This window comes from Diorhabda sublineata, chromosome 4, assembly GCF_026230105.1.
Source record: "Diorhabda sublineata isolate icDioSubl1.1 chromosome 4, icDioSubl1.1, whole genome shotgun sequence".
In the NCBI taxonomy this organism is placed as follows: Eukaryota; Metazoa; Arthropoda; class Insecta; order Coleoptera; family Chrysomelidae; genus Diorhabda; species Diorhabda sublineata.
Genome location: NC_079477.1, coordinates 37,874,430 through 37,902,419, shown reverse-complemented (window position 1 = coordinate 37,902,419; position 27,990 = coordinate 37,874,430). Strand labels below are relative to the sequence as shown.

The window sequence follows — 27,990 nt, the reverse complement described above, 5'->3', positions numbered from 1 at the left end:
TGGAAAAACGAAAAGAAAATATTTATTAAAAATGTTTATTACGTTATTATAAAGGTATAATGAGGATTCTTACTGCTACTTTCGTAATTAGGGCGTATTCGCATTATTTTTACCCTTCTGTTGATAATTTTTTCGCCTTCCGTATTGTATTGTAAAAGAAAAACAAGCAACTATGAATAATATACAATAAAACACTCCCATAGCTATTGCAGGATCTCCATAATCGAAGGTTAAGTTGTCGGTTTTTAGGAAACCGAAAGTTTTCAGAATGTTTGTACCGTTTGGAGGAGGACACGGTAGTTGAACTATAATATCTTGATGCTGAATCTAAAAAAAAAAAAAAAAATATATATTTTCAACCCCCTTTAAATGACGATTACAGCACCCTAATTCATATCAATAAAACTTAATTGAAAAACTATAAAAAGTACTAGCTAATCCGACGAAATTTGTTACGCTTAAGAAGCATATTTTGGCTTTTTCGAGATTTGGAAATTGGTGTCCACCTATTCCAGCAAAATTCTGAAAGTGGTCTATGTAACAAAAATATTTAGGAACCAAGCGAAAACGATGAGATACAGGAATCTATTATGAGCGACTGGCCCCCATCGAATACCACCAATCCTATTGAAAGAAATCCCAGTTATTGCCAAGGACATGAAGTCGTTAGCCAGAAAATCTTGAGATATCTTGGGTCTACTAACACCATCATCGACCATCAATATGTAAACATATATCAACCGGGGATCTCCTGTTCCATGTCACCGACGTATCGACTGAAGCTATAGAGAAGTACGGGGAATCCAGAGCAATCGCATTGGACATATCGAAGGGTTTTGAAATGCCAACCTTCTACATAAATGAAGATCGTCCTCAATTATCTTAGCTTGGCTTAGTTGGTTTGTCAAAGACCGATACAACCAGGTCGCTATCGATAGACACACTTCAGAAAGGCTTGAGATCAACGCTGGTGTTCCCCAGGGATGCATCTTATCATCTACTCTCTTTCCCCTGTACATCAACGGGCTATTCGATAAAGCTACAAACCCGATCTGTCGGTAGCTAACCTGATTTTATTTCCTGTCATGGCAGATGCTCTTTCGTGGTACCTAGAGCAGTATTTGCAAGATCTTCTCAGGAAAACGTGACTGGTGAACACCAAGTTTACCTGCAGACACCCAGAACGCAAGATCTCAGGAAAACGTGGCGCTTGAGCACCAAGTTTACATGCAGACACCCAGGACGCAAGATTTTCTCAGGAAAACGTGGCGCTTGAGCACCAAGTTTACTTGCAGACACCCAGAACGTCAATATGTGCCAGCCTGTGGATACAGGTACCAAGGCACGTCTTTTCCAAACATTACAACCTACAGAAGTTCGAGATCAATATCCACAGGCATCTCGACACGACAGGGGCTTGCTTTTTACGTAAAAATATGTCGTTATTCGACATTTCCTCGAAAATGACAAAGTTTTATGAAAAATTTCATGAACAAAACAAAAATCATTGATCCATAGTATGAAAACAGAATTTTTGAAATCAACTGACAGATATTATGAAATTTTAAGGTTAGGTCACAGTGTTATATCTACTTTTTCGTAAGCGTATTTTTACCTGTTTGTTTCTACACACGGTACTTATAGTACTCTGTAGACTGAGTATGGCCTCTTGAGACAGTTCTCGATTCAACAAATACGGAATTAACCAACCTGCCGGACTGATATTTTGTATCCATTGCGTATAAATAGGAAGGTCCCTAAGGTGTAAGACATAACCTGCAATTATGAATAACGCCGAAAGAAATACGCCGCATAATATCGTCGCAACGTTGTTTAAAGGAACGAGATAAATGAACGCAGTCAATACCATTTGTATACAGCTTAGGTACAGCAACATCAATCCTAAAATAAGAAAAAAAATCAGCTTAAAGGTAACCTAACATAACCTAACCTAACCACTTTAGTGTTTACATCCGTACAAATAGTGTAGCGCCATTAATGGCACTTCAAATCTTGTCATCGAATCAAAGCTAATTATTTAATTATATCTAATTATCAATTTAATCAGTTTGTTGGCGAAAGAGCGGTAGGTCCGCTTTGGATCATCGAATATAGAAGACTCTCTTGCGATGGAATTGCTGAAAACATGTTCAAGCTTGGAACTACCCAATCGGTGACAAGACTCGAACCTGCAGTCTAAATCTATTGCTCACGGATTAAGAAATACCGAAAGGGGGCTTTGTTCCAATTATATGTCTGCAGATAAACCCGAACCTTCATCGAAGAGACTGCTGCTAAATAGATAAAGGGTAAACTCTATCAGACTCGAGTGGTGTGTATCATCTGGAGATATTGAGCTTCTGTAAGTTGTAGTGTTCAGGGAAAGACGTGCCTGATTCCTCGGGCTTGCACTTTTCCAAAGAAAGAACGTTCTAGGAGTTTGTAGGCGCACTTGGTATTCATGAGACACGTCAACTTGTCGAGTAGATCTTGCAGAAACTGCTTTTGGTGGGATTATGTTTGAAAGAGTATCTGCCTTGGTAGTACCGGTCGGAAAACTTTCTTCTATGCTCTGAGTGCTCCAAGCTTCTGGTCAACTCTGGATCGTCTTCAAGTCGAATTGCTCTCTTCTGTATTGAGTCGAGTATTCCTCGATTCCTCAGGCTTGCACTTTTCCAAAGAAAGAAGTCAGTATAGGTGGAAAAGAGCCGGGTCAACGACCTTTATTCTGTGTACTGAGCTGGTCAATTCTGGATCACCTATAAGTCGAATTTTTCCAAATGTGTGAGCTCCAAAGATGGACGAATCTGGGTCTTGTAGACACCAGCATTGACCTCAAATATTTCTGTGGTATGGTGATTTTAGCTGAGGTTGAATAACTTCCAGACCTCGTACTCCAGGGGTTCTTGGAGTTGAAAAGCTCAGACCTAGATGTCCACGAAGAGAAATATGAACAAATTTAAATGTTCTTCAAGCTTAGAGGTCTTCTAGCAAGATTATGATCGAGATATCGATTGGGGTTTCTAGGCATGACTTTGGAGATGATTTCACAAGTACTAATGGGGGAATTGCGAGAAAGTAAAACGGAATTTGCGAATGTTTGGTTCGATACTTTACCGATATAAATATAGAATCCATCGTAGCTGTTCGAATCCTGCATATAAAGCCCGCTCATGGAGTAACTTGGCACGACGTAAATCAACCAAACGAATAACGAAGGAAATAGATTTATTATTGACTGAAATGAAAAAAAAAATTATTTAGAATTCATGCTAAGAAGTTATCATGGTATAAATAAAAACATTTTGAAATTATTTACAATCTTACGGGGTAGTTAAAAATACATTTTTTTACAAGGAAATGATTTGACTTCCCCAGTACAATTATATAGAGTCTTGATGTGTTCTACGGGGTATTTAAAGAGTTTTAATCAATTTTTAGACCAGGTGCCAGTCGATTTCCAATAATCAAGGTCGATTTTCTTGAAAATTGGTACGAGGGTAGCATTTATAACTGTGCTTTTACCATGGGGGTCAAAGTCACCTCTCTTTGGAGAAGAAAATTTATTTTATCAAAATAATCTAAGCAACTTTTATTCTATTCTTTCTAAAGTTAGTAGTTTTAGAGTTATGGCATTGAAAAAACGCATATTTTTTTACTTAACTTAAAAAGTTTCAATTTTATCAGTAAAATTATGTAAAACAAAAATGTAGCTAATAAAAAAGCGAAGAGATTCGTTTTTTAAGGACCTCTAAACATTCAATAATAACTGAGTTATTGCTCGTTGAAGAATAGCGAAATTTAAAACTTTTAACCTCAAATAACTTGAAATCGATGAAATTTTTGGAAAAAACTCAAGAGATCTTTTTCAAAGTACATAAAAAAACCTTTGAAATAATCACCCTCGAAAATCTTTTGCACAAGAGTCGACTGATTTATAACAAAAATAAGATTTCTTCTTTTTTTTGGAAAAATGTTATAATTATACCCTCACAATTACCACCCTAATTTAAATTAATCGTAATCCACTTGCAATCAACTTTATTTATGTATTATTGATATGATCCATGTGGTTGGACCGGTTTTGAAATGCTTATTTGACAAAAAATAATTGAAAAAATTATTTTTCTTAAATAAAGCAAAAACTATTCATTTTATGAAAAAATGTTTCAGATATTAATTATGGGGTTTCCCTTTCCAAATATTTTGAGATTTTTTAAATCTATGTATCATAAAAATTGGAGGAGATACATTAGTTCAAAGCTTATGCAACCCCATTGAGCCCCTTTTCGAAGCCGGGGGCTGAAACAAGTTTTAATTGATATGTCGTCAAAGTAATTGAAATCCACTAGAAAATGATTTTTTAAAATAGTTTCCAGCTCGAAAATTGAACGAGTTATTGTCGAAAAACAACTGCTTTAATTTTTCAAAATTTAGGAACTCGAATTTTGGAGCATTGTGCAACACTGTATATGCAAATTATGAATTACCTTGATACCACTTAATAGAATGTTATACCTACAAGGTTTTGTCATTTATATTAGCGAAACGTGTTGATTAATTGACTAAAATTACACGTTTTTGATTAATCATGACTTATAAGTGATTTTATTGAATTTCCAACGATCTTCTGGTTCAATAAACGTCACAAATTATTGCTGGAGGCTTCATTCATTTACTTTTTATGATCTGGTGCATACACTTTTATCAAAAACTGTCAAAAATGAACGAAATTGAAGATTTTAAATAGCAACAGTTTATGTAACTAACCTTAGTGACGATATATGTAATTCTTCCATAGAGGCCATCGTTAATATCTCGTTCAACAACTTTCCTATTTCTTCTCAATTCGACAATCGTCAAAGCCAATAACAGAGGCCAATTTACTAAACACATGACACTGTAGTGGTAACCCTGACGGTCGTTCAATATTAATTGAGAATCCGACGAAGGTATATCCCAAAATATGGTTCCTAATATTAAAGATAAACTGGCAGAGAGGATGATAACTGTCAACCAGTTTAGAAATGTAGCCGATTGTGTATATATAATGGATTTTCTGAAAAGAAAAATCACTAATTATCACCCATTTAAGTCAAAGTAACGAAACAATGAGGTTATGTTGACATATGGCAGCTTCCCGGACGGCGAGGAAGACATGGTGCAACTCTTGTCAAAACTTCACAACCGGGAAACGAGCTACGAAAGAAATTACAGCATTGGATAGCCGCGTGTACAGCGGCGAACGAATGAAGTGTGCTGTGAACCGTTCAAGTCACCAGGAAGTCGCTTTAGTCGAAGCAGCTATATACACCAAGCTGTTCATACCAAAACTAGGAGAAAAGTTTTTCAGACCAATCAACCTCACTTCGTTTTTATTGAAGACGAAGGAAAAAGCTGTCGAAAGAGACTCCGAAGAGTAAAACTTATCTTCTGATGGGTTCCGGGATACATCGAAGAGAAATAGAGCGGGAGTGGATAAACCCTTCACGACAATAGAAAAAAGACTGGAAAGAAGGTAGTTAGGAAGAAACAGGTACTCAAAAGACACCTGGTTCTGGCCAAGTGTGATAGACAGCTCCAGAGTATGACACTCGGGAACGTATGAAACAAAAGTTGGAACTCTTCGTCAACTCACGTTCTAAAATTTATAGAAACAGTAGATCTAATAGATCAGATATAAAGTCTGAGTATCTCCAGTGTTACAACAAGAAAAGGGAACATAAAAGAACTGGTTCTACTTACGTGAATAAAATGAAAGCGGCTGCGCAACAATTGGAGTGCCTCATACACATCGGGAGACTAGATGGCGGTGGTCCTGGGTCACTTAATGGCTGTTGCTTTTGTCTAAAAATTTCAGCGAGCTGTTCTATTCGTTGTGATGATTCTAGCATGGCCTCTGCAGAAAGATCGTCTAGAGTGACAAGATCCACTGAAAAATTTCATCAGATTATCATGTACAAACTGAAACGGAGATAACGTTGAGACTAATAATGATAGAGACAGAAAAATCTGTCTGGTGAAAGGAAAATGAAGATATAAGGTTAAGAATAGTGGTATGATATAGGAATTAAGATATACAGAGATAGTACCAGGAGAGAAGAGATAAAGAAATAATTAAATAAGAAGACAAGAAATGTTGCTACTGAGCAACAAACAAAATGATGAAGATTCTAAGCTATAAAGAGAAAACAGAGGAACAAAGCAAAGAAGTTGAGTGAAGAAAATGAATTAAACCAATGGAAGGAACACTTCAGAAGGTTACTAACAGCAGAAAAAGACTAAGAACTATCAGAAAGAGAAGATGGATAAATAACTGGGACAAGCGCAATACGAGAATAATCAGGGACTGATAATAAAAATAAGCGAGCCAGAGCATACAGGTTTTCGGTTCTATTTTTAAGTAGTTGGTTCCGCTATTTTGCCGTTTATTACAGTATTTTGCTCTATATTGATTTAGAATATTTACCAGTGGCAGCTGGATTATCTTTAGGTGGAGTTGATCACTTTTCATCAGAGGAAAAGAGCTTGCATACTATATTCACCTACACTAAGCACAATACTACATACTACGAAATAAAAAACAACTTAGCTACGTTGCCGGGAAAAAATTGGGCACATCTTCAAGTTCTAAATCTTTAAGAAGCCGTTTCATAATAAAATAAAGTCCTAATCAAAACAATAGTGTCCCAAACCGCACAGATATTCACGACAAAAGCATTTGTTTACCCCACAACGGCCATTTTCAAATAGGCATCAAGTGATTTTGACAATAAATCAAAAAAATATTGTCACAAACCGCGCAGATACTCACGACAAAAGCATTTGTTTACCCCACAACGGCCATTTTCAAATAGGCATCAAGTGATTTTGACAATAAATCAAAAAAATATTGTCACAAACCGCGCAGATACTCACGACAAAAGCATTTGTTTACCCCACAACGGCCATTTTCAAATAGGCATCAAGTGATTTTGACAATAAATCAAAAAAATATTGTCACAAACCGCGCAGATACTCACGACAAAAGCATTTGTTTACCCCACAACGGCCATTTTCAAATAGGCATCAAGTGATTTTGACAATAAATCAAAAAAATATTGTCACAAACCGCGCAGATACTCACGACAAAAGCATTTGTTTACCCCACAACGGCCATTTTCAAATAGGCATCAAGTGATTTTGACAATAAATCAAAAAAATATTGTCACAAACCGCACAGATATTTACGATAAAAGCATTTGTTTACCCCACAACGGCCATTTTCAAATAGGCATCAAGTGATTTTGACAATAAATCAAAAAAATAGTGTCACAAACCGCACAGATATTTACGATAAAAGCATTTGTTTACCCCACAACGGCCGTTTTCAAATAGGCATCAAGTGATTTTGACAATAAATCAAAAAAATATTGTCACAAACCGCGCAGATATTAACGATAAAAGCATTTGTTTACCCCACAACGGCCATTTTCAAATAGGCATCAAGTGATTTTGACAATAAATCAAAAAAATATTGTCACAAACCGCGCAGATACTCACGACAAAAGCATTTGTTTACCCCACAACGGCCATTTTTAAATAGGCATCAAGTGATTTTGACAATTCTTGCTCGACAGTGACATGGCGCTCAAACGAATATCAAAAACAGTCGTACCAATTAAAGAAAAAGAAACGTCACTGACTCGATTTGCGCGCGGAGTTTAAATTTAATTCAAATGAACAATACAGTGTGTATATTTAAATATCTATTAGACTCTAATTTGTTGTATTTCGATGTTACGAAAGCAATTTTTCATTCTTCTTTGGCGCATTTTGTAAATAGATGAGTCAGAGAAAAATACATTTGCATTTGTTTACCCCACAACGGTCATTTTTAAATAGACATCAAGTGATTTTGACAATTCTTGCTTGACAGTGACATGGCGCTCAAACGAATATCAAAAACAGTCGTACCAAGAAAAACAAATGTCACTGATTCGATTTGCGCGCGGAGTTTAAATTTAATTCAAATGAACAATACAGTGTGTATATTTAAATATCTATTAGACTCTAATTTGTTGTATTTCAATGTTACGAAAGCAATTTTTCATTCATTTTTGGCGCATTTTGTAAATAGATGAGTCAGAGAAAAATACGGCACGAAAAAAAAATAACTTAGCTACGTTTTCGAGAAGAAATTTGCAATATCATCAAGTTCTAAATCTTTAAGAAACCATTTCTCAATAAAACTGGGATTAAAAAAGTCCAAATCAAAAAAATAGTGTCACAAACCGCACAGATACTCACGACAAAAGCATTTGTTTACCCCACAACGGCCATTTTCAAATAGGCATCAAGTGATTTTAACAATTCTTGCTCGACAGTGACATGGCGCTCAAACGAATATCAAAAACAGTCGTACCAAGAAAAACAAATGTCACTGATTCGATTTGCGCGCGGAGTTTAAATTTAATTCAAATGAACAATACAGTGTGTGTATTCAAATATCTATTACGGTCTAATTTGTTGTATTTCGATGTTACGAAAGCAATTTTTCATTCATTTTTGGCGCATTTTGTAAATAGATGAGTCAGAGAAAAATACGGTTCGAAAAAAAAATAACTTAGCTACGTTTTCGAGAAGAAATTTGCAATATCATCAAGTTCTAAATCTTTAAGAAACCATTTCTCAATAAAACTGGAAATAAAAAAGTCCAAATCAAAAAAATAGTGTCACAAACCGCACAGATATTCGCGACAAAAGCATTTGTTTACCCCACAACGGCCATTTTTAAATAGGCATCAAGTGATTTTGACAATTCTTGCTCGACAGTGACATGGCGCTCAAACGAATATCAAAAACAGTCGTACCAAGAAAAACAAATGTCACTGATTCGATTTGCGCGCGGAGTTTAAATTTAATTCAAATGAACAATACAGTGTGTGTATTCAAATATCTATTACGGTCTAATTTGTTGTATTTCGATGTTACGAAAGCAATTTTTCATTCATTTTTGGCGCATTTTGTAAATAGATGAGTCAGAGAAAAATACGGTTCGAAAAAAAAATAACTTAGCTACGTTTTCGAGAAGAAATTTGCAATATCATCAAGTTCTAAATCTTTAAGAAACCATTTCTCAATAAAACTGGAAATAAAAAAGTCCAAATCAAAAAAATAGTGTCACAAACCGCACAGATATTCGCGACAAAAGCATTTGTTTACCCCACAAAGGCCATTTTTAAATAGGCATCAAGTGATTTTGACAATTCTTGCTCGACAGTGACATGGCGCTCAAACGAATATCAAAAACAGTCGTACCAAGAAAAACAAATGTCACTGATTCGATTTGCGCGCGGAGTTTAAATTTAATTCAAATGAACAATACAGTGTGTATATTTAAATATCTATTAGACTCTAATTTGTTGTCTTTCGATGTTATAAAAGCAATTTTTCATTCTTCTTTGGCGCATTTTGTAAATAGATGAGTCAGAGAAAAATACGGTACGAAAAAAAAAACAACAGCTACGTTTTCGAGAAGAAATTTGCAATATCATCAAGTTCTAAATCTTTAAGAAACCATTTCTCAATAAAACTGGGAATAAAAAAGTCCAAATCAAAAAAATAGTGTCACAAACCGCACAGATATTCGCGACAAAAGCATTTGTTTACCCCACAACGGCCATTTTTAAATAGGCATCAAGTGATTTTGACAATTCTTGCTCGACAGTGACATGGCGCTCAAACGAATATCAAAAACAGTCGTACCAATTAAAGAAAAAGAAACGTCACTGACTCGATTTGCGCGCGGAGTTTAAATTTAATTTAAATGAACAATACAGTGTGTATATACTTACGATAATAATCAGAAGGGTTTTTGAAGGACGGGCATGGATATTCCACTAAAGCAAAATATGGCAACATGTGTTTTCTCTTTCCACTATACATAGTCCGTCCCGATGACACCAACAAAATTCTTGATAACATCGTGAAGATTTCGTAAGTCGGTGGATGTATAGTCAATACGACTATTCGTCCCAAAGAACTGCCGGCGCCACCGTTAGCCCATTGTTTCAAATATTCCACGAGAAAGAATGTATCAAAAATATCCATGCCTTTCGTGGGTTGGTCTAATACCACTATGTCAGTGTCGAGAATCAAATGACAGGCGACGTTCAGTCTTCTTCTCTCGGAAATCGTCATCGAGGATACTTTCGTATCACGAACTTGCTCCAAACCTAGGTCCTCTATTATGACGTTTATCTGTTGCGAAAGAAATTTGTTAACTTTAACTTTTCTACTTCTTAGATCTTTTCGCGTGTTTTTTTTTTTGGTGGAAAATCAGCTTCAATCGAAAAAGTATCAACCCTTCCGAAACTTCAACTGATTTTTTAACATTGTTTGTATCCATTGAATAAAACACTTACCCTATCCATAGCTTCGATTTTCAGATATCCCAACTTATCTGTGGGTTTTCTGAGATCATAATGGAACCTCAACGTTTGCACAACTGTCATGTCTTTACACAAATTAAGATCACTTTGCACGTATGCCACTCGAGGTTTCAACGTGTGCGATTCGACTTTCCGTCCGTTCAAAATTATTGTACCTAATACTGGTTTCTGTAAACCTGCCACCACGTCCAGTAGAGCGGTACCTTCTTCTTCGGAGGTGCTTATTATTGCCATTATTTCGCCTCCTCTTATCTCGAACGAGATTTCGTTGAGGAGAAGATGATGACGTGATTTGCAGGACGTAGAGCTCGGTAGCACGCCGAGTCCATGTACCTAAACAATACTAAATCAAACCCCGGTCTGACTGATCAACAATCATCGATATCAACATGTATTGATCTGATCTAGTTCAGAAAACTACTTGTAAGCCAGTATAAACAAAATATGTGGAATGGCAAATGAGTTGAAGATGGATTTATCAAAATTCTAGTCAATTTAGAATAAAATATGCTTTTGAGAATTTGGGATAAACAAAAATCCGGTTGTCTGAGGCCTTTTAGATCGTTCGTAAACGTGTTACTCGGTCTGCTCGTGACGAGCCTGACTTGTATATACCGAATCGCGCTGTTGGTGTACAAATCATCATTACTTCGCATTTTACACAAATATTTGGATCTGCACCCTCGAAAAATTCAGTTGGTGCAAGTAAGGAAGCCTCAGGATGCTGATCAGAAGCTTTTCAACTTTCACCAACATCTTTTTTCGGACGAATTTCACTTTAATCTTAGTCAACAAGCAAAGTTTGTGTGCGAATAATCCAAAATACAAACATCAGAAACCCCTAAACTGCCTAGAACGACTTCTTCGTGTCCGACATTCAAAACTTCCAATGTTATGACCAAAGAAAATTATTCCAGCAGCTTTCCACACGTCCAATATATCTCTGAAACGTGAAATTTTTCCTGGTAAATTGATCTCCAGAAGAGGTGACATGAGTGGCTTCCATGTAGTCCCGATTTAACACCTATGGCTTTTTTCCTGTAGGGTTATGTCGAGCATAAAGTTTACGCTAATAAACTGACTTTCCTGGCATATTTGGAAGGAAATATCCGCCATGAAATGGCAGACCTTACGGAGAAAACCTCTTGGTAGATTAAATGAATGCCATGAGTGCAACGGTCTGGAAGTTTTTTTTTTTTGGTCTCTCCCGTACTCCCTGTACTTTAGTAAGATGTTTACCAAATCTGCAAATCGACGGTTGATCTTGCAGACATGGTTGGCGATACTTTATTGTTCACAAAACTTTTATTCAAATATTTGATCCTCAAAAATACCGCTCACTTGTACAAATAACTTTTGACCGCGAACCGAAAGCCCTACTAAAAGTACCCACCTGATGATTATAGAAAAAATATTTCTTATTATGTATAATAGTCTTTATACTTTCTCAGTAATAATTCGATTTATTCGGAAATCCCAAGGGATTAATTTTTTGTATAAAATTGTTGTTTATCTATACTTTTGAATGATTCACTGATACTGTTAATTAAATATTGTAATGCGGACCTGGAAAAGTTGTTTACTATTCAGTTCGCATTAGTTTTAAGACATTTGTAGTAATTTAACTTCAAGGTTTTTCAATCGATGAAAGGAAAATGTAATTTTTGATCTGTGGTAGTGAAGTGAAGGAGTAATGTTTTGTTTCGTAAACCTAAAACCCAATTATTTTATGAACACACTATAAAAGTAATAAAAATTATTAAACAGAAGTTTTACCTGCAAATGTGGATACATAAACGTCGTTTCCGAAGCGTCATCTTGACTCAAGTAATCTGTACGTAAAACAGAAGGTGGTCCTCTTCTTGATGCCGGTAAAGAAAAATGACTTTCGGTCTTCGACGTAGGTCTACCAATATGCGGCATTATACTGTAAGAAAACAAGTCATACTTGGTAATAAAATCTTTTTTAGAAGAAAAACAGTACAAGAAACCACGTACACACTTGTTGTTTTCGATTGCGATTGCTCTGAAAAAACTTGCCGCTGAAATTTTATAATTTATTGAAATAAATGTATGGCAATGAATGTTTGTCGCATCCACGTGTGTCACTAGTATCAGCAGCAGTACGTTTGGCGCTCTTCCTGGATCTTCCTGAGAAGCTAAACTCCAGCTGACGTACCATCTCTTTGGTGGTCTGAGTTTGAGCCCATTTTGCTGGATATAGACTGGCTCCATTCAGTTCCTTACTTCAATAACCGTACAGACTCCACAGGGGATTCAAAGACTTCATAAGGAATCTACGGTTTATTTAATTTCATCTAATATAAAACCAAATCACTCATCACCAGCCCCTTCTCCTCCCCTTAATCAAGTCACCCCATGGGTTCATCAAGCCAATTCCATTTGCTGTAAATCTTTTGCTTCTCCCACACTCCATCTGTGGTTGGCAGGGTGCCACCCCAAAATAAATCATCTCAAAGCCAAAAAAAAAACGGGCCAAGTCCAAACTCTCCTATATCAGTGCCTTTCCAACGGACCATAACCTATGAAACTTCAATTTTTTCTTTCCAAAACCACGCCTCAAGAAACTCAATGTGACTTTTAGAAACTAAAAATATGATAAAGAGCGGAGTACTTTTGTTTTTAATAAAACTCACCCATGATCAACCATATCATGATTATGTACAAAATCAGCTACACTGTTTCTTCTGAGATCTCTGGAAGGATCGATGGTGTGGTAGGATCGTTGATATTCTGAAGCTAATAGGTTAGCTTCCGATATACTTTTGTTTCTGTTCCATTGGGTGTTGTGTTGTTTAATACCACCTTGATGCATCGCTGCTAGTGGCAAACCTGGACTAGCCTGAAAATTAATACAAATCATTCATTGATTTCCCCCAAAAACAGGGTCATAACAAAATATTGATAGAATTGTAAACTTATCCCACTCTTGTTGAAAATTTGTTTCAAGATTTCGTTTAGAACGTTCACAGTTAATTCTAAGCATCCTCATCATCATCCATTACTAGATCTTTGCTGCCTCTAATAATTCTGCTATTGCTGGTAGCAAACCGCAACCTTAGAATGGCCTATGGAATTTACAATTGACTATAGTAGAAGAGGTTGGTTCACAATGTGACCTTAGGCCTATTATCAGCATGAGCATTTATAGCACGCGTTGTCAGCTCTAAAGTCCCTATAAACTCTAGTAACTGGAAGAGGCAATGACCTGTTCCACTAATGTTTCCTTCTCTTGAAACTTTTCCCTGTATGTTTCAGCCCAGTGATTTTTTCTTGGCAAGTATATTTTGAGTCATTGAGCTTTCTATCAAACTCTTCCATGAGTCTTGATTTGATTAGGTAGAAGCTCAAGATTGTGGTAGATAGCTACAGGATTAGGATGGTTGAGGAAGTTGAATGAGCTGAATGAATTAGACAAGAGATTGATCTAAGTAATGTATTGTCTGGATGAGATTCTGGGTGTGTGGATGGTATAGCGAATATAAGATTAGATGAAGCACGAAACTATTTAGAATAAAATGAGTAATTTAACATGTTCGTCATTTCCTCGTATACATTCTTTAATTAACTTCCACTGAAATCCTCCTTTGATGCGAATTCCTAGGATGTGAGCGGATACCAGAACATTTAATGACCCATATAAATACAAATGATTCAATTAAAAAAATCAAACTTTTGTCCACTTGTTCCACTTAAATGATTTTCCAAATAAATTGCCTTACCCTTTGATACATATTCTGCATTCGAAAGTCCGGATCAGAACGATATTTCCGGCTATATTTATAGTTGTTAGTGGTCTCATTATCAGAACTGTCATATCCGGAACTTCCATCTCGTGGGCCGCGGCTTCCGGCTTTCAAACTTCTGAAATAGGCAATATTATCAAATACTCTGATATATACTTTAATTTTTGATTACTAAACTAGCAGATCTGGCCACGTGTTGCTGTGGCTAAATGATTTAAAAGTTTTTTTGAATGTCCATCCAAGAAAGAAGTTTACAAATATAATACAGTTTATTAATATCAATTATGTAGTGTATTTGTCATAAAAATAAAATCTTTGTTTTTTAGAGCAACACATGCGTTTATTTCAATTAATTTGAAAATCATCTTATAAAGAAACATTTAATCTTTATTTCTTCAACTCCTTCTTAAATAAGCAATATTTCTTGACCTACATTAATTAACCTCCATTATCTTATTCTAATCAATCAAAATTGACACTTGTGACAGTGACATTTGTGACAGATCTATCATAGACATCATAACCCACAGATAAATGAAGTGTACCAAATAAAATCTGAAGAAAAACCATTTCTTTACATATACCTATTTCTTCAACTTTTTCTTAAATAAGCAATATTTCTTGACCTACATTAATTAACCTCTATTATCTTATTCTAATCAATCAAAATTGACACTTGTGACAGTGACATTTGTGACAGATCTATCATAGACATCATAACCCACAGATAAATAAAGTGTACCAAATGAAAACTAAAGAAAAATCAATTCTTTACATATACCTATTTCTTCAACTTTTTCTTAAATAAGCAATATTTCTTGACCTACATTAATTAACCTCTATTATCTTATTCTAATCAATCAAAATTGACACTTGTGACAGTGACATTTGTGACAGATCTATCATAGACATCATAACCCACAGATAAATAAAGTGTACCAAATGAAAACTAAAGAAAAATCATTTCTTTACATATACCTATTCGACATTTTTCCGTCATACAAATTCAACTACGATTTACACACAAAAATAATTCACCTGTTTGGTGGTCTTGTAGAAGAATTTCGTCTAAAATGTTGAGGTGTCCCGGATCGGTTGGATTCGATGTGATTGGGTGGAAAAACGCGCGGGAGTCCGAATTTCAAATAAGTGTACATATTGGATCCAAGGGCGGACCTGAAAAGACAAAAATTCTATAACAATCTTGTAATTTAATTATGCTAGAATTTGGTTACTTACTTAGGTCCATATCGAGGGTGTGAAAGAATCGATTGAACAGTCGTGTCACGTAGTTGAAAATTCCCGTATGGAAGCGGACTTTTGTCCGTTGATCCAAGAGCGCTGTCAGTGAAGTCCGAATTCAAATTTTGTCTTAAACAAAAGGAATTAATTACATTACAACATCTCCGAAACGACTGTACAATTTTTTGTTTTTATTTTTTTATGATATAGCATTAAAAAATACATACAATCCTAAATTTTCAACCCTCTACACTCCCGTTAACAACGGCCATTATCGTACCTGTACATATTGTACTTAACATTTTTTGAAAATTGTTCTTTATTATAATTTATTTGGCAGGAACACGTTTACCTGTCAGCTAGCATCAATCTAAAGGATTGCCGAGCTCAAACTCATAGGAAAGGAAGGGAACAAACCGAATTTTGATGAGATAATTGAGAATTTTGCCACAACTAAATCGATAAAGATGATTTTGATTTCCCCTGGTCGATATTAGCCCAAGACTTCACTACTTCTTAGTCCGACGCTAACGAAGCAACAATCGACTGTATGGGTCTTTTAAGATGAACCAAATCAGCAGAATACGGTGGCTCAAGATTGCCCTCAATCACCGGAAGTCGAAGCGAGTTGATCGGCACACAGCGATTGGTTTAATTCACGTCGAAAGTCATAGAAAATCAACTCAATGTTTGCAATATCAGTGTTGCCATGTCTCGAAACTTGTTAGCAGCACTCGTAAGTTCGAAATGGCTCCCCACGTTAAGATGGACTCCAGTGATTGTTGGTGGATATACAGAACAACAAACGAAGAGAAAGAAGCGCTGTAGAGGGCGGATGTGGTCAAGATGGTAAAAAAAATAAGAATAACAACGTTTTAGCTCGTTGAATAATAAACTATTATATAATTACTAAATCTGATTTAATTACGGGCTTGTTATAGTTACATCAGCTACAATTTGTAGTTAAATCACTCAACTTTCCTAATTTCGAACGTATTTCTAGTAATTAGATTTGTTTTTACGGAATATGTGAGGCGAAACCTACCTAGTATTTTCGAAGTGAGATTTCAGTCACGATTATAGAATTTGTTCTATAATACATCAGTAACAAACAAGGTCATTAGTTTGTTGCAATAAAAGGATATCGTTACAAAAAAACTGTTTTATTATTTCCTAATTAACTATGCGTTGTTCGACATATTTCACTTACACGATGGTTAATCGTTATAAAAGTGAGTTTAGAAAAAATATTTATTATAAAAGTCGTAATTGGGACACTAGGTAGAGTAAAATCGAATAAAAATCAATCTATTTCTCGTATTTGAATTTTATAGCTTTGGTTCGTTGGTCATGGTTGGCGAAGTCTTTAGTGCCGTTGCCCTCTCTGCTTTGATTGGTCTGTATAACAGAAGCGTATCTAGGAGAAGAATGTATCCTTCTTATCCTTTGAGCTTATTTACACCTTGCTAAAGTTAACTGGCTTTTCTGCATTCATACGTGTAGTAGAAGTTTCCATCTGAAGGCAATTAACAAGAAAAATATTTCTTATTAAATTAAACACCTTGTAAAGAATACTGGAAACATGTTGATCTGGTATAGAAACGCATTTATAGAAAAAAAAATTATTGAAAATTTTGTAGGTAGTTTAAACATTTCAGTACGGCCGCCATAGGTATAAAATAAACACTGAACATATGATATAAAGTAAAAACGATAATTATCCTCTTGGTTTGTACCAAGAAGTGAAAATGCCACGACTAAAACACCCAAGAAATTCGAATATACAATGCAAATAATTTGAAAGTATGCTGCGGGATGTAATTATTTTTGTTGCCAGGATTTTAATGTTTTATATATACGCGACTAATAAATAAAAGCTGAATTATAACAGCGCACGCTACGTTGCCGGCAACGATAACCTCGTGATTGGTATACCGGTGTATATGTTTCGTGTATCCAACATCTCAGGCTTGACTGATCTAAAAACGAGCGTGTGATTTGAAAGTATTAATCGTTTTGACGATGTTGCGGGACGTAAGTAAGATTCAAATTCAACTAATTTTAATATTTTATAGCGATTAAGTGTATTATGTTTTTAATTTTTAACGTGATTATATAATATGTACTAACCTATAGAAGGGTTTATAGACTTTATTCTTATATAGAGAAAAATGTTTTATATAAACGCGACTAATAAATAAAAGCTGAATTATAACAGCGCACGCTACGTTGCCGGCAACGATAACCTCGTGATTGGTATACCGGTGTATATGTTTCGTGTATCCAACATCTCAGGCTTGACTGATCTAAAAACGAGCGTGTGATTTGAAAGTATTAATCGTTTTGACGATGCCGCGGGACGTAAGTAAGATTCAAATTCAACTAATTTTAATATTTTATAGTGATTAAGTGTATTATGTTTTTAATTTTTAACGTGATTATATAATATGTCCTAACCTATAAAAAGATTTATAGACTTTATTCTTATATACAGAAAAATGTTTTGTATACACGCGACTAATAAATAAAAGCTGAATTATAACAGCGCACGCTACGTTGCCGGCAACGATAACCTCGTGATTGGTATACCGGTGTATATGTTTCGTGTATCCAACATCTCAGGCTTGACTGATCTAAAAACGAGCGTGTGATTTGAAAGTATTAATCGTTTTGACGATGCCGCGGGACGTAAGTAAGATTCAAATTCAACTAATTTTAATATTTTATAGTGATTAAGTGTATTATGTTTTTAATTTTTAACGTGATTATATAATATGTCCTAACCTATAAAAAGATTTATAGACTTTATTCTTATATACAGAAAAATGTTTTGTATACACGCGACTAATAAATAAAAGCTGAATTATAACAGCGCACGCTACGTTGCCGGCAACGATAACCTCGTGATTGGTATACCGGTGTATATGTTTCGTGTATCCAACATCTCAGGCTTGACTGATCTAAAAACGAGCGTGTGATTTGAAAGTATTAATCGTTTTGACGATGCCGCGGGACGTAAGTAAGATTCAAATTCAACTAATTTTAATATTTTATAGTGATTAAGTGTATTATGTTTTTAATTTTTAACGTGATTATATAATATGTCCTAACCTATAAAAAGATTTATAGACTTTATTCTTATATACAGAAAAATGTTTTGTATACACGCGACTAATAAATAAAAGCTGAATTATAACAGCGCACGCTACGTTGCCGGCAACGATAACCTCGTGATTGGTATACCGGTGTATATGTTTCGTGTATCCAACATCTCAGGCTTGACTGATCTAAAAACGAGCGTGTGATTTGAAAGTATTAATCGTTTTGACGATGTTGCGGGACGTAAGTAAGATTCAAATTCAACTAATTTTAATATTTTATAGTGATTAAGTGTATTATGTTTTTAATTTTTAACGTGATTATATAATATGTCCTAACCTATAAAAAGATTTATAGACTTTATTCTTATATACAGAAAAATGTTTTGTATACACGCGACTAATAAATAAAAGCTGAATTATAACAGCGCACGCTACGTTGCCGGCAACGATAACCTCGTGATTGGTATACCGGTGTATATGTTTCGTGTATCCAACATCTCAGGCTTGACTGATCTAAAAACGAGCGTGTGATTTGAAAGTATTAATCGTTTTGACGATGCCGCGGGACGTAAGTAAGATTCAAATTCAACTAATTTTAATATTTTATAGTGATTAAGTGTATTATGTTTTTAATTTTTAACGTGATTATATAATATGTACTAACCTATAAAAAGATTTATAGACTTTATTCTTATATACAGAAAAATGTTTTGTATACACGCGACTAATAAATAAAAGCTGAATTATAACAGCGCACGCTACGTTGCCGGCAACGATAACCTCGTGATTGGTATACCGGTGTATATGTTTCGTGTATCCAACATCTCAGGCTTGACTGATCTAAAAACGAGCGTGTGATTTGAAAGTATTAATCGTTTTGACGATGCCGCGGGACGTAAGTAAGATTCAAATTCAACTAATTTTAATATTTTATAGTGATTAAGTGTATTATGTTTTTAATTTTTAACGTGATTATATAATATGTACTAACCTATAGAAGGGTTTATAGACTTTATTCTTATATAGAGAAAAATGTTTTATATAAACGCGACTAATAAATAAAAGCTGAATTATAACAGCGCACGCTACGTTGCCGGCAACGATAACCTCGTGATTGGTATACCGGTGTATATGTTTCGTGTATCCAACATCTCAGGCTTGACTGATCTAAAAACGAGCGTGTGATTTGAAAGTATTAATCGTTTTGACGATGTTGCGGGACGTAAGTAAGATTCAAATTCAACTAATTTTAATATTTTATAGTGATTAAGTGTATTATGTTTTTAATTTTTAACGTGATTATATAATATGTACTAACCTATAGAAGGGTTTATAGACTTTATTCTTATATAGAGAAAAATGTTTTATATAAACGCGACTAATAAATAAAAGCTGAATTATAACAGCACACGCTACGTTGTCGGCAACGATAACCTCGTGATTGGTAAACCGGTGTATATGTTTCGTGTTCTAATGTACCCGACATCTCAGACTTGACTGACCTAATAACGAGTGGCGGTGGCTGCGTTCAAATCACGTGTTTTGGAGGAAAAAGTATATTAATCTTGATGGAGAATATTTTGAAAAACATCAAAGCCATGTGCAATTAAAAATATTTACTTCAATCAATATTTTCTTAGTAAACTATAGTTTACGTTTTAAGAACAGTTTCTTATTAGGAACGTGGCAATGAAACACCAAAGTGGACTAACTTTAATATATTTTCCGAAATGATTAATTTAGTTTTTTGGTGATTTTGAATCTATAGCTTGCAAAGATTATGTTTTAGATCCAATAAATATTCTGTAGAAATTTGTTTTGGTAAATACCCGTTAGAAATGATATGCTTGAAATAATTTAACGACTGTAAATTATTCGAATCTCGTTTCTACACGGTTACGTTTTTTTTCCAATAATTTTCTACCATCATTTCGAGAAACTGAATTTAATTAATTAACAGAAATCCTTTCTTTGGTTGATTGAAGATTCGAATTCGTTTTGGTCTACAAAATTTCAAATCTACTGATATTTTTAAGCTACAATTTCTTTTCGAACATATGGATAGAAAAAATTGACAATGAAAATGTTAAACTCGTTTCGTGTGAACAAACGTCGAAACTTATTTGATGAAGGCAGATTTTGGGCGCTACCTGAGGCGGCCCAACCAGCGAAGGTTATTGATTGTAGTGAGGCTGGAGTTGGGAATCCTCTGGAGGGAACAGGTTTGTTTTAGGTATGAAATAAGGCCCCTTTTTGAAAATAGCTGTTACTGTACATAGCTTTGCTTTGGGAAATTATTTACTACCCTTATAAAGGGAGTAATGCCGGACAGCTATAGACATTGTTGGAGGTATGGTTATTTAAACGAATAGGAACGCACAGTCAGTGTAATTGTAGTGTAGTAGTAGTGTGAATAGTGTGTTCATCACGATCTCTATTGGTAGATTTATACTACTATTACCTATAAATCGACCAAGCATGTAAATCCTCGCTAGTCGTTCCACCGGAAAACGTGCGTGATTCTGGATTAGAAGGAACCGAATATTTCCTTTCCATTTCAAAACCCTGCGAGCCACCCCCTTGGGAGGGGGTGCGACTACGAACCATTTCGTCAAACTACCGTCGAACTGGAAAAGAAAGAGAAAATTTTATAAAAAAAAATGTCATTAATTTTATTCTCATTTAAATTTTATAAAAATACCTTACCAATATTATATGCGTTTGGTACGAAAAAAACCCTATACGCTAAGGGTAGTTTAATAAACATCTCCATAGTTTTTGTATTAGCTACGGCCCTGTCCGGCTACAATGGAATTTTAAAATTCGGCGAATTCGCGCGGCGTTTTTCATCTGCTTTTAATAAATGCTGGATGCGCCTTTGATGTTTCCTTTTTGAACTTTTTATAATAGCATTTAAGTAAATTATTGTAAGTGTATTTTATAGTGGGTAAATAAATTAAGAACGTAAGAGACAATGTTTATTAATTCACCCCACGATTATAAGTAGGGTAAATAAATACGAAAAACGTTACAATTATTTACTTCTCAAACGGAGGCAGTCGAGTTAGAGAAGTGACCTCATATAGAGTCGTTTAGAGACTGAGGCAGAAGTTTCCGTGACCTCAAACTCAACCATTTGTTCCTCGTGGCCTGTATAACTAGAATCTTTGGAATATCCTGAAAATGACTGGAACCAAACAGACGACGTTTATTTGTCAAAATTTCTATAAGAATACCAAAATTCTGCACCAAATTAATAAAAGGAGATGTGAATGGATAATGGCTTAACACCTCTAATGGGGTTGCGCTACAAATATGCTGTCTAAAAACTCTTGTTGGGGTGGATCAGTACAAATAGTTCATATCTACCCCTTGTCGCTTATTTTCCTCAAATATTTTCCTAATTAGTTGGTAAATTCTTCCTTGAAGTTTAGATCGTCCATACTTCATCAGCTCTATGCTTATTTCATCTTCACCAGGTGCTTTTCCATTTCTTATTTCATTCATGATTTCCTCAATTTCTTCTGATAAGGTTCCTTGAGCATCCTCTTCGTGTTCATCGTTATCTTTTGTACTTGGTTGAATTAGCAAGTCCTTAAAGTGATCTACCAATATTTTTTTATATTGATGGTCTTCTTCATCCTTCTTTATCCTTTATTCCTTTGACATTACCTTCGAATTTTGAATCAGTTTTGCTCTGACTTTCATTTCAACTAGGAATATACAGATATCATTGAACCATTCTTTTTTCTTGCAGGTCTTTGTTCCAACCAAAAGATTATTGATTGACTGCAGACTCTATTTGGTTTGAATGAAATACAGGGTGTATACAATTCATTAAAGAAAACTTTTATACATTCTTGTTCTTGTACAAAGATTATGAAATAATATTATGAAGCTGGCTAGTTAATTTTAAATAATTCTGAATGGTGTATCAACAAAAATTATATCAAATGGTACTACGAGTAATTTATAACGTTTTTTGTGTATTTTATTCTTTCACAAAAGAGAGGCACCGTTAAAATTGAACAATTGAATCAAATTAAATTCGATGTATTATATTCTTAAATTCTCGTGAAATTTTTGAGATTATTTACTTCTTAGCGTCCTTGATGAATTCTTGAAACTGAATGAATACCTGGAGGTCTGTTTCGATTATGTACAGTTTTTTATTATAAAACAAAAGACGGAAACGATATAAAAAAGGTAAAGATTAAAATTTCAGACATACGATGACGTTATAATAGATAATAAACGATTTTATATACAGAGATATATTTAAGATTTGTTGATGAAACATTGATATATGCCAAAGGAAACAAATTAAGCTCTTGGTTGAAATAATATTGTTTTTGGTTGGGTTATACGACCTTTGGAATATTTTCTATTGTAAAACCTTGAGAATAATTTCTCCAAATTCACTTTAAGATCATTTTCGTTATAAATTTCATGCCACAGCTGTACTTTGAACGGTTCCTCATACATACCTAGAGCCATTCTTATTGGGACAATCAGTACAATGTTTGAAAACAACATATGTTAATACAATACGGTTTTTAGTTCATGTACGGTATTTAAACCGTTTTAATCTTGAATAGTTTTGATATTCTCAAGCCACTACTGGTGTATTTGTGTTAATTACGATAATAAACGAAAATAATTTCAAATATATTCATACGCACTGGGACTCTAACATTATTTTTCTTCAGAACTATTATGTAATTTTATTCAAAAGTCTTAATCAAATTCAATTAACGAAGTTATTAAAATATTATTATTAAGGAAATATGTCAAAAGCAAACCGGAAATACGCACAAAAATATGTAAATCATTTATACATCAAAATTTACATATCAAAATATGCTAAAAAACCTTCTAAATTGAATGAAAACAACAATTTGGTTATTCCTTGATGAATTGTCACATGTCAAATATGTCAAATATGATATTTGACATTTGACAACCAACTATATGTAGATCCATGTAGATCACAGAAAATCATCGCTCGAAAATGTTTATTTATTTCCATTTTTTGATCGAGATGAATGTTTTCCTACTATTGATAGTTTAAGACTGTCAAGATATTTGAAACGGATTTGATTGGTGAAAATTGAGCTCTAAGTGTTAATTTTTCAGCACGAAGCTTTAGTTGGCCGACGATTGGCTGCAAATTCGTTATAATAACGAACAATGTCAACCATTGGTGGTTGAATAACGTCTAGACGAACAAAAATTCTCATAATCCTGACCCTTAAACCATTAACCCTGAGCTTTTAAAGAGAATCCAACTTAATATATGTAATATGTATCGCCCATCTTTCAAATTTTTCTTCAGAATTATTATGTAATTTTAATCAAAAGTTTTAATCAAATTCAATTAACGAAGTTATTAAAATATTATTAGTAAGGAAATATGTCAAAAGAAAACCGGAAATACGCACGAAAATATGTAAATCATTTATTCGAAATATGCTAAAAAACCTTCGGAATTGAATGAAAACAACAATTTGGTTATTCCTTGATGAATTGTCACATGTCAAATATGATATTTGACATTTGACAACCAACTATATGTAGATCGATGTAGATCACAGAAAATCATCGCTCAAAAATGTTTATTTATTTCCATTTTTTGATCGAGATGAATGTTTTCCTACTATTGATAGTTAAAGACTGTCAAAATATTTGAAACGGATTTGATTGAGCTCTAAGTGCTAATTCTTCAGCACGAAGCTTTAGTTGGCCGACGATTGGCTGCAAATTCGTTATAATAACGAACATATGTCAACAATTGGTGGTTGAATAACGTCCAGACGAACAAAAATTCTCATAATACTGACCCTTAAACCATTAATCCTGAGCTTCTAAAGAGAATCCAACTTAATATATGTAATATGTATCGCCCATGTTTCAAATAGGGTTGCTAAAGAGGCCAGGAAACATTTTCCTCTTATAAATACTTTAATCTGCCTTCAAAGGCTCAATTCCATAAAGAAAAATTACCAAACACTCCTCTTCCACCTCAACCTACTATTAGATAAGCACTTTGCGATTTATTTATGGTGATTGCAATAGCCAGACGTACCGGAAATTGTGAACGTTTAAAATTGTATTGTAAATAGCGGGTACTTTCACATATTTCCAGAGTCTACGGTGGATATTTCTTTCAACTTGGAAGAGCACCGCGATGGAGTTTTGTTAGAATTTCGTCGCACCAATTGATCCCGGCTTTTATTGAGCCGATTGCCAAATTAAAAAGTTGCAAAATCTTTTTGACAGCTTCGATGTTTCCTGACACAACAGCCGATTTTTGACGACCATCAGGAAATTTATCCTGTGGCGAATTGCGACCACGATTCACAAAGTCCTTTCGATTTTGCTGGTATGGTGGTACCATCATGGGTTATTTCGTAGAGAGTGGGTTTAAATATACACTTCATCGTTCTCTTTTGCGTAAGGTTCGTTTCAGGGTCAATTTATTACGATTTGTCACTATTGCGTTTATCGAATCAATTAAAATTCATTGGATATGAGTAATATCCTTCCTAATATAATTAACACATACATGATGTTACGAATTACAGCGTTTTATATAAACTGTGTATGGTAAATTAAATCGAAAATACGATACAGCAGTTTCAATATAAAAATGTCAAAGTTCGGGCAAACTTTGGTTATGTGAAAGAAATCGTGGTAATTATATAGATTAGGTTACATCCCTTTGATTTCGTTAAAATTTTAGTATGTTATAAAGAAAATTACGCTGAACAATAATATATATAAATATAGGGCGCGGAAATTATCCCTTCAGGATTGTAATATTCAAATTAATCGTTGAAACCTAACCTAATCTAACCTAACTTAACCTAACCTACATACTTCTCTCTAAAATGAAATCCAATCACAAGCAGGGGTTGCTGTTAACGAAAACTGTATGTAGAATCATCGTCGATGATCTCACCAAGAAAAAATCTTGGAAGAGTTTTCGATAACAACAGCCCCTGCTTGTTATTGGATTTCATTTTGTAGAGAAGTATGTAGGTTAGGTTATATAAGGTTAGGTTTCAACTATTAATTTAAATATTACAATCACTGAAAAATCATTGCAATTATTTGATTCTTTGAATGCAAAAAAGTACCTGAAGGGATGATTTCCGCGCCCTATATTTATATTTATTATTGTTTATTATCGTTAATTCACGCGAAACCTTGAAGTTTTTGAGATAAATTTATTAAATCTTCCCACATTCTTTTTTTAACTTAACGATTTCCGTGGCGCGAAAATGAGGATCGAAATTTTTCGATATCTCGCTTCGTTTTCGAGATATCGATACTTATAATCAAACGTTAGTTCAAAATTCGCTTTATTGAACAGATGGCGTTCAGTACTTTCGTTTAAAATGAATATTTTATCACTTCAAATTCAATATGAATCTTGTAATTCAATAAACAAAAGATTTTTTATTTAATTTTCATATTATTTACTCTGATACTAGGAAATTATATTGAAAAAATCAGTTTTTGAGCCATTTTTGATATAACTTAATATACGATAAATACATGAATAGTTTTCATGAAGAATTTTTGGTTGTTTTTCATTATTTATAAAATAAAAAAAATATTTAAAGATTTAATTAGTAATTTCGAGCAAAAAGTACGTTCTGCATGATTTCAAAAGTTATTTATTTTCGATTTTTTATAATTGAAAAGCCAGACTACTATAGTATTTTATAATTATCCTGGAAAAGTTCTCTAGCAATTATTTTTGCATTATTTATCCTATTTTTAACGACAAAATCAACCGAATAAGAAAAATGACTGTAAAAAATCGTTGCAAATCCACCCGCTCCGAATTTATCTGCCCCCAAATCACCCCTCTTCAAATTCACCCGTTCCTCGCGTTCTGTGGCTTTTGGACAGACCAGGGTCTGAGGTTTAGGGGCGGAGCCCCGGTGGAATCGAGGAGGCAAAGCGCCCCATAAAAAAATAATCCTCAATCGAAGATAAATTTTTTTAGACAATTCTGACTGTAAAAAATCACGATTTTTGAACTTTTTACACTAAAATTGCACCACGAGAAGATTAAGTTAGGTTAGGTTAGGTTAGGTTATGTTTGGTAAGGTTTTTCCAAATTCAAGTATCGATATCTCGAAAACCAAACGAGATATCGAAAAATGTTATTCTTCATTTTCGACTTATTTTGGTTCGATTTACAAAATCCAGCCACGGAAATCGCATTCGTGCCTTGTTGATGAATCTGAATCTACGATCTCGCGAAAAAATTTTGATTTTAATTTCGAGAGCTCAAATTCTTTTCAAATTTGAAACATTTACCCAAAATTGATATACTTTTTTGTACTTAATATTTTATTTTATACAACTAATAATGTGGGGGTCCACCGCTTGTCTTGGCCTCCAATTAAAGTATCATAATTTCCCTACGATTATAGGAAAAATTTGTCAGGAGAAGTTTTGCAATTGCGGTGTGTTTCACTCGACATTTTCGTTTTTTTTTATCACTTTTAGAACTGTGAAACTTAACAGAATACTAATTTTTAATGTTTATTATTCTAAATAATACAGTTCAGGTATTTTTCGGCCATAAAATGAAACCTAACCTAATCAATTCTAAATAATTACCATCTTGGTTAGGTTAGGTTAGGTTTCACTGATTTATCATATGTAAGTTGTACCATGTAATGTCTAAAATAATCGAAATAATGTCTCCCCCACCTAAAATTTACTATTCGTACCCTCAGAAGCAACCCCAAATACGTGAAAAATATTTCCGAACGATTTTTGCCTGAAGCCCCAATTCTAAATAATTACCATGATTAAACTATTGAAAAGTGGTACGTGTTAGGTCTTAATAAATATTTCCATTTTAAAAATAAAGAAAATCTTGTCGGCCAGTGTAATAAATCGGCTTTTTTTGTATTTTTAGCTATTTTTCACCAGGGTTGATAAGAATACGTTAATTAACGTAAAATTCAATTTTTTGTAGTACCAATATACCGCAATTACTACTCTTAAACTCAATATATTTACATATTAATAATTTTTTCATCAAATTTTAACTTCTGTGGTTTATTTTTCAAGTTTGCAACCGCCGACCTACATGTCAACGCACTTTACGTTATTTTTTATAAACTTACCTTTCATATCACAAGATTGATCCAATACAGGTATATAATATTTTTGTTTTTAAATCGATTCCGAGGTACTGTTATCTGTTTTCGTCGTTAAATTGCTCGAGGTATCACAAACGGGGTTATCACTAAACTATTATTATCGTTATTTAGATGATAAATAATTAACGTTATTTTCGCGAAAAGAAAATTAAGTTGTGTGTATGAAAATAACTATTATGTCGAACAATGTTCGCGAACTGGAGTACCGACGTACTGGTTCTGACGTATAGTGGAATCCATGGCAGAATATACATTT

General features: G+C 34.1%; 1 protein-coding gene across 3 annotated transcripts; it reads right to left on the bottom strand.

Annotated features, from left to right (window-relative positions):
* Positions 1–21: 21 nt before the first annotated feature.
* LOC130442483 (ATP-binding cassette sub-family G member 8) lies at positions 22–27,979 on the bottom strand. Of its 3 annotated transcripts, none has more exons than XM_056776636.1 (14): positions 27,699–27,979; positions 21,005–21,170; positions 15,440–15,571; positions 15,239–15,376; positions 14,177–14,318; positions 13,091–13,296; positions 12,210–12,360; positions 10,407–10,766; positions 9,837–10,242; positions 5,746–5,932; positions 4,771–5,059; positions 3,118–3,238; positions 1,616–1,902; positions 22–327 (listed from the first exon to the last, which is right to left on the bottom strand). In XM_056776636.1, the coding sequence occupies exons 2-14, from the start codon at positions 21,148–21,150 to the stop codon at positions 88–90; spliced, it is 2,805 nt and encodes a 934-aa protein (XP_056632614.1). In that variant the 5' UTR covers positions 21,151–21,170; positions 27,699–27,979; the 3' UTR covers positions 22–87. The 3 variants fall into 3 exon arrangements, with proteins under 3 accessions (XP_056632614.1, XP_056632615.1, XP_056632616.1); XM_056776637.1 differs by lacking the exon at positions 27,699–27,979 and adding an exon at positions 23,031–23,478; XM_056776638.1 differs by lacking the exons at positions 15,239–15,376; positions 15,440–15,571; positions 21,005–21,170; positions 27,699–27,979 and adding an exon at positions 14,634–14,650.
* Positions 27,980–27,990: the final 11 nt, after the last annotated feature.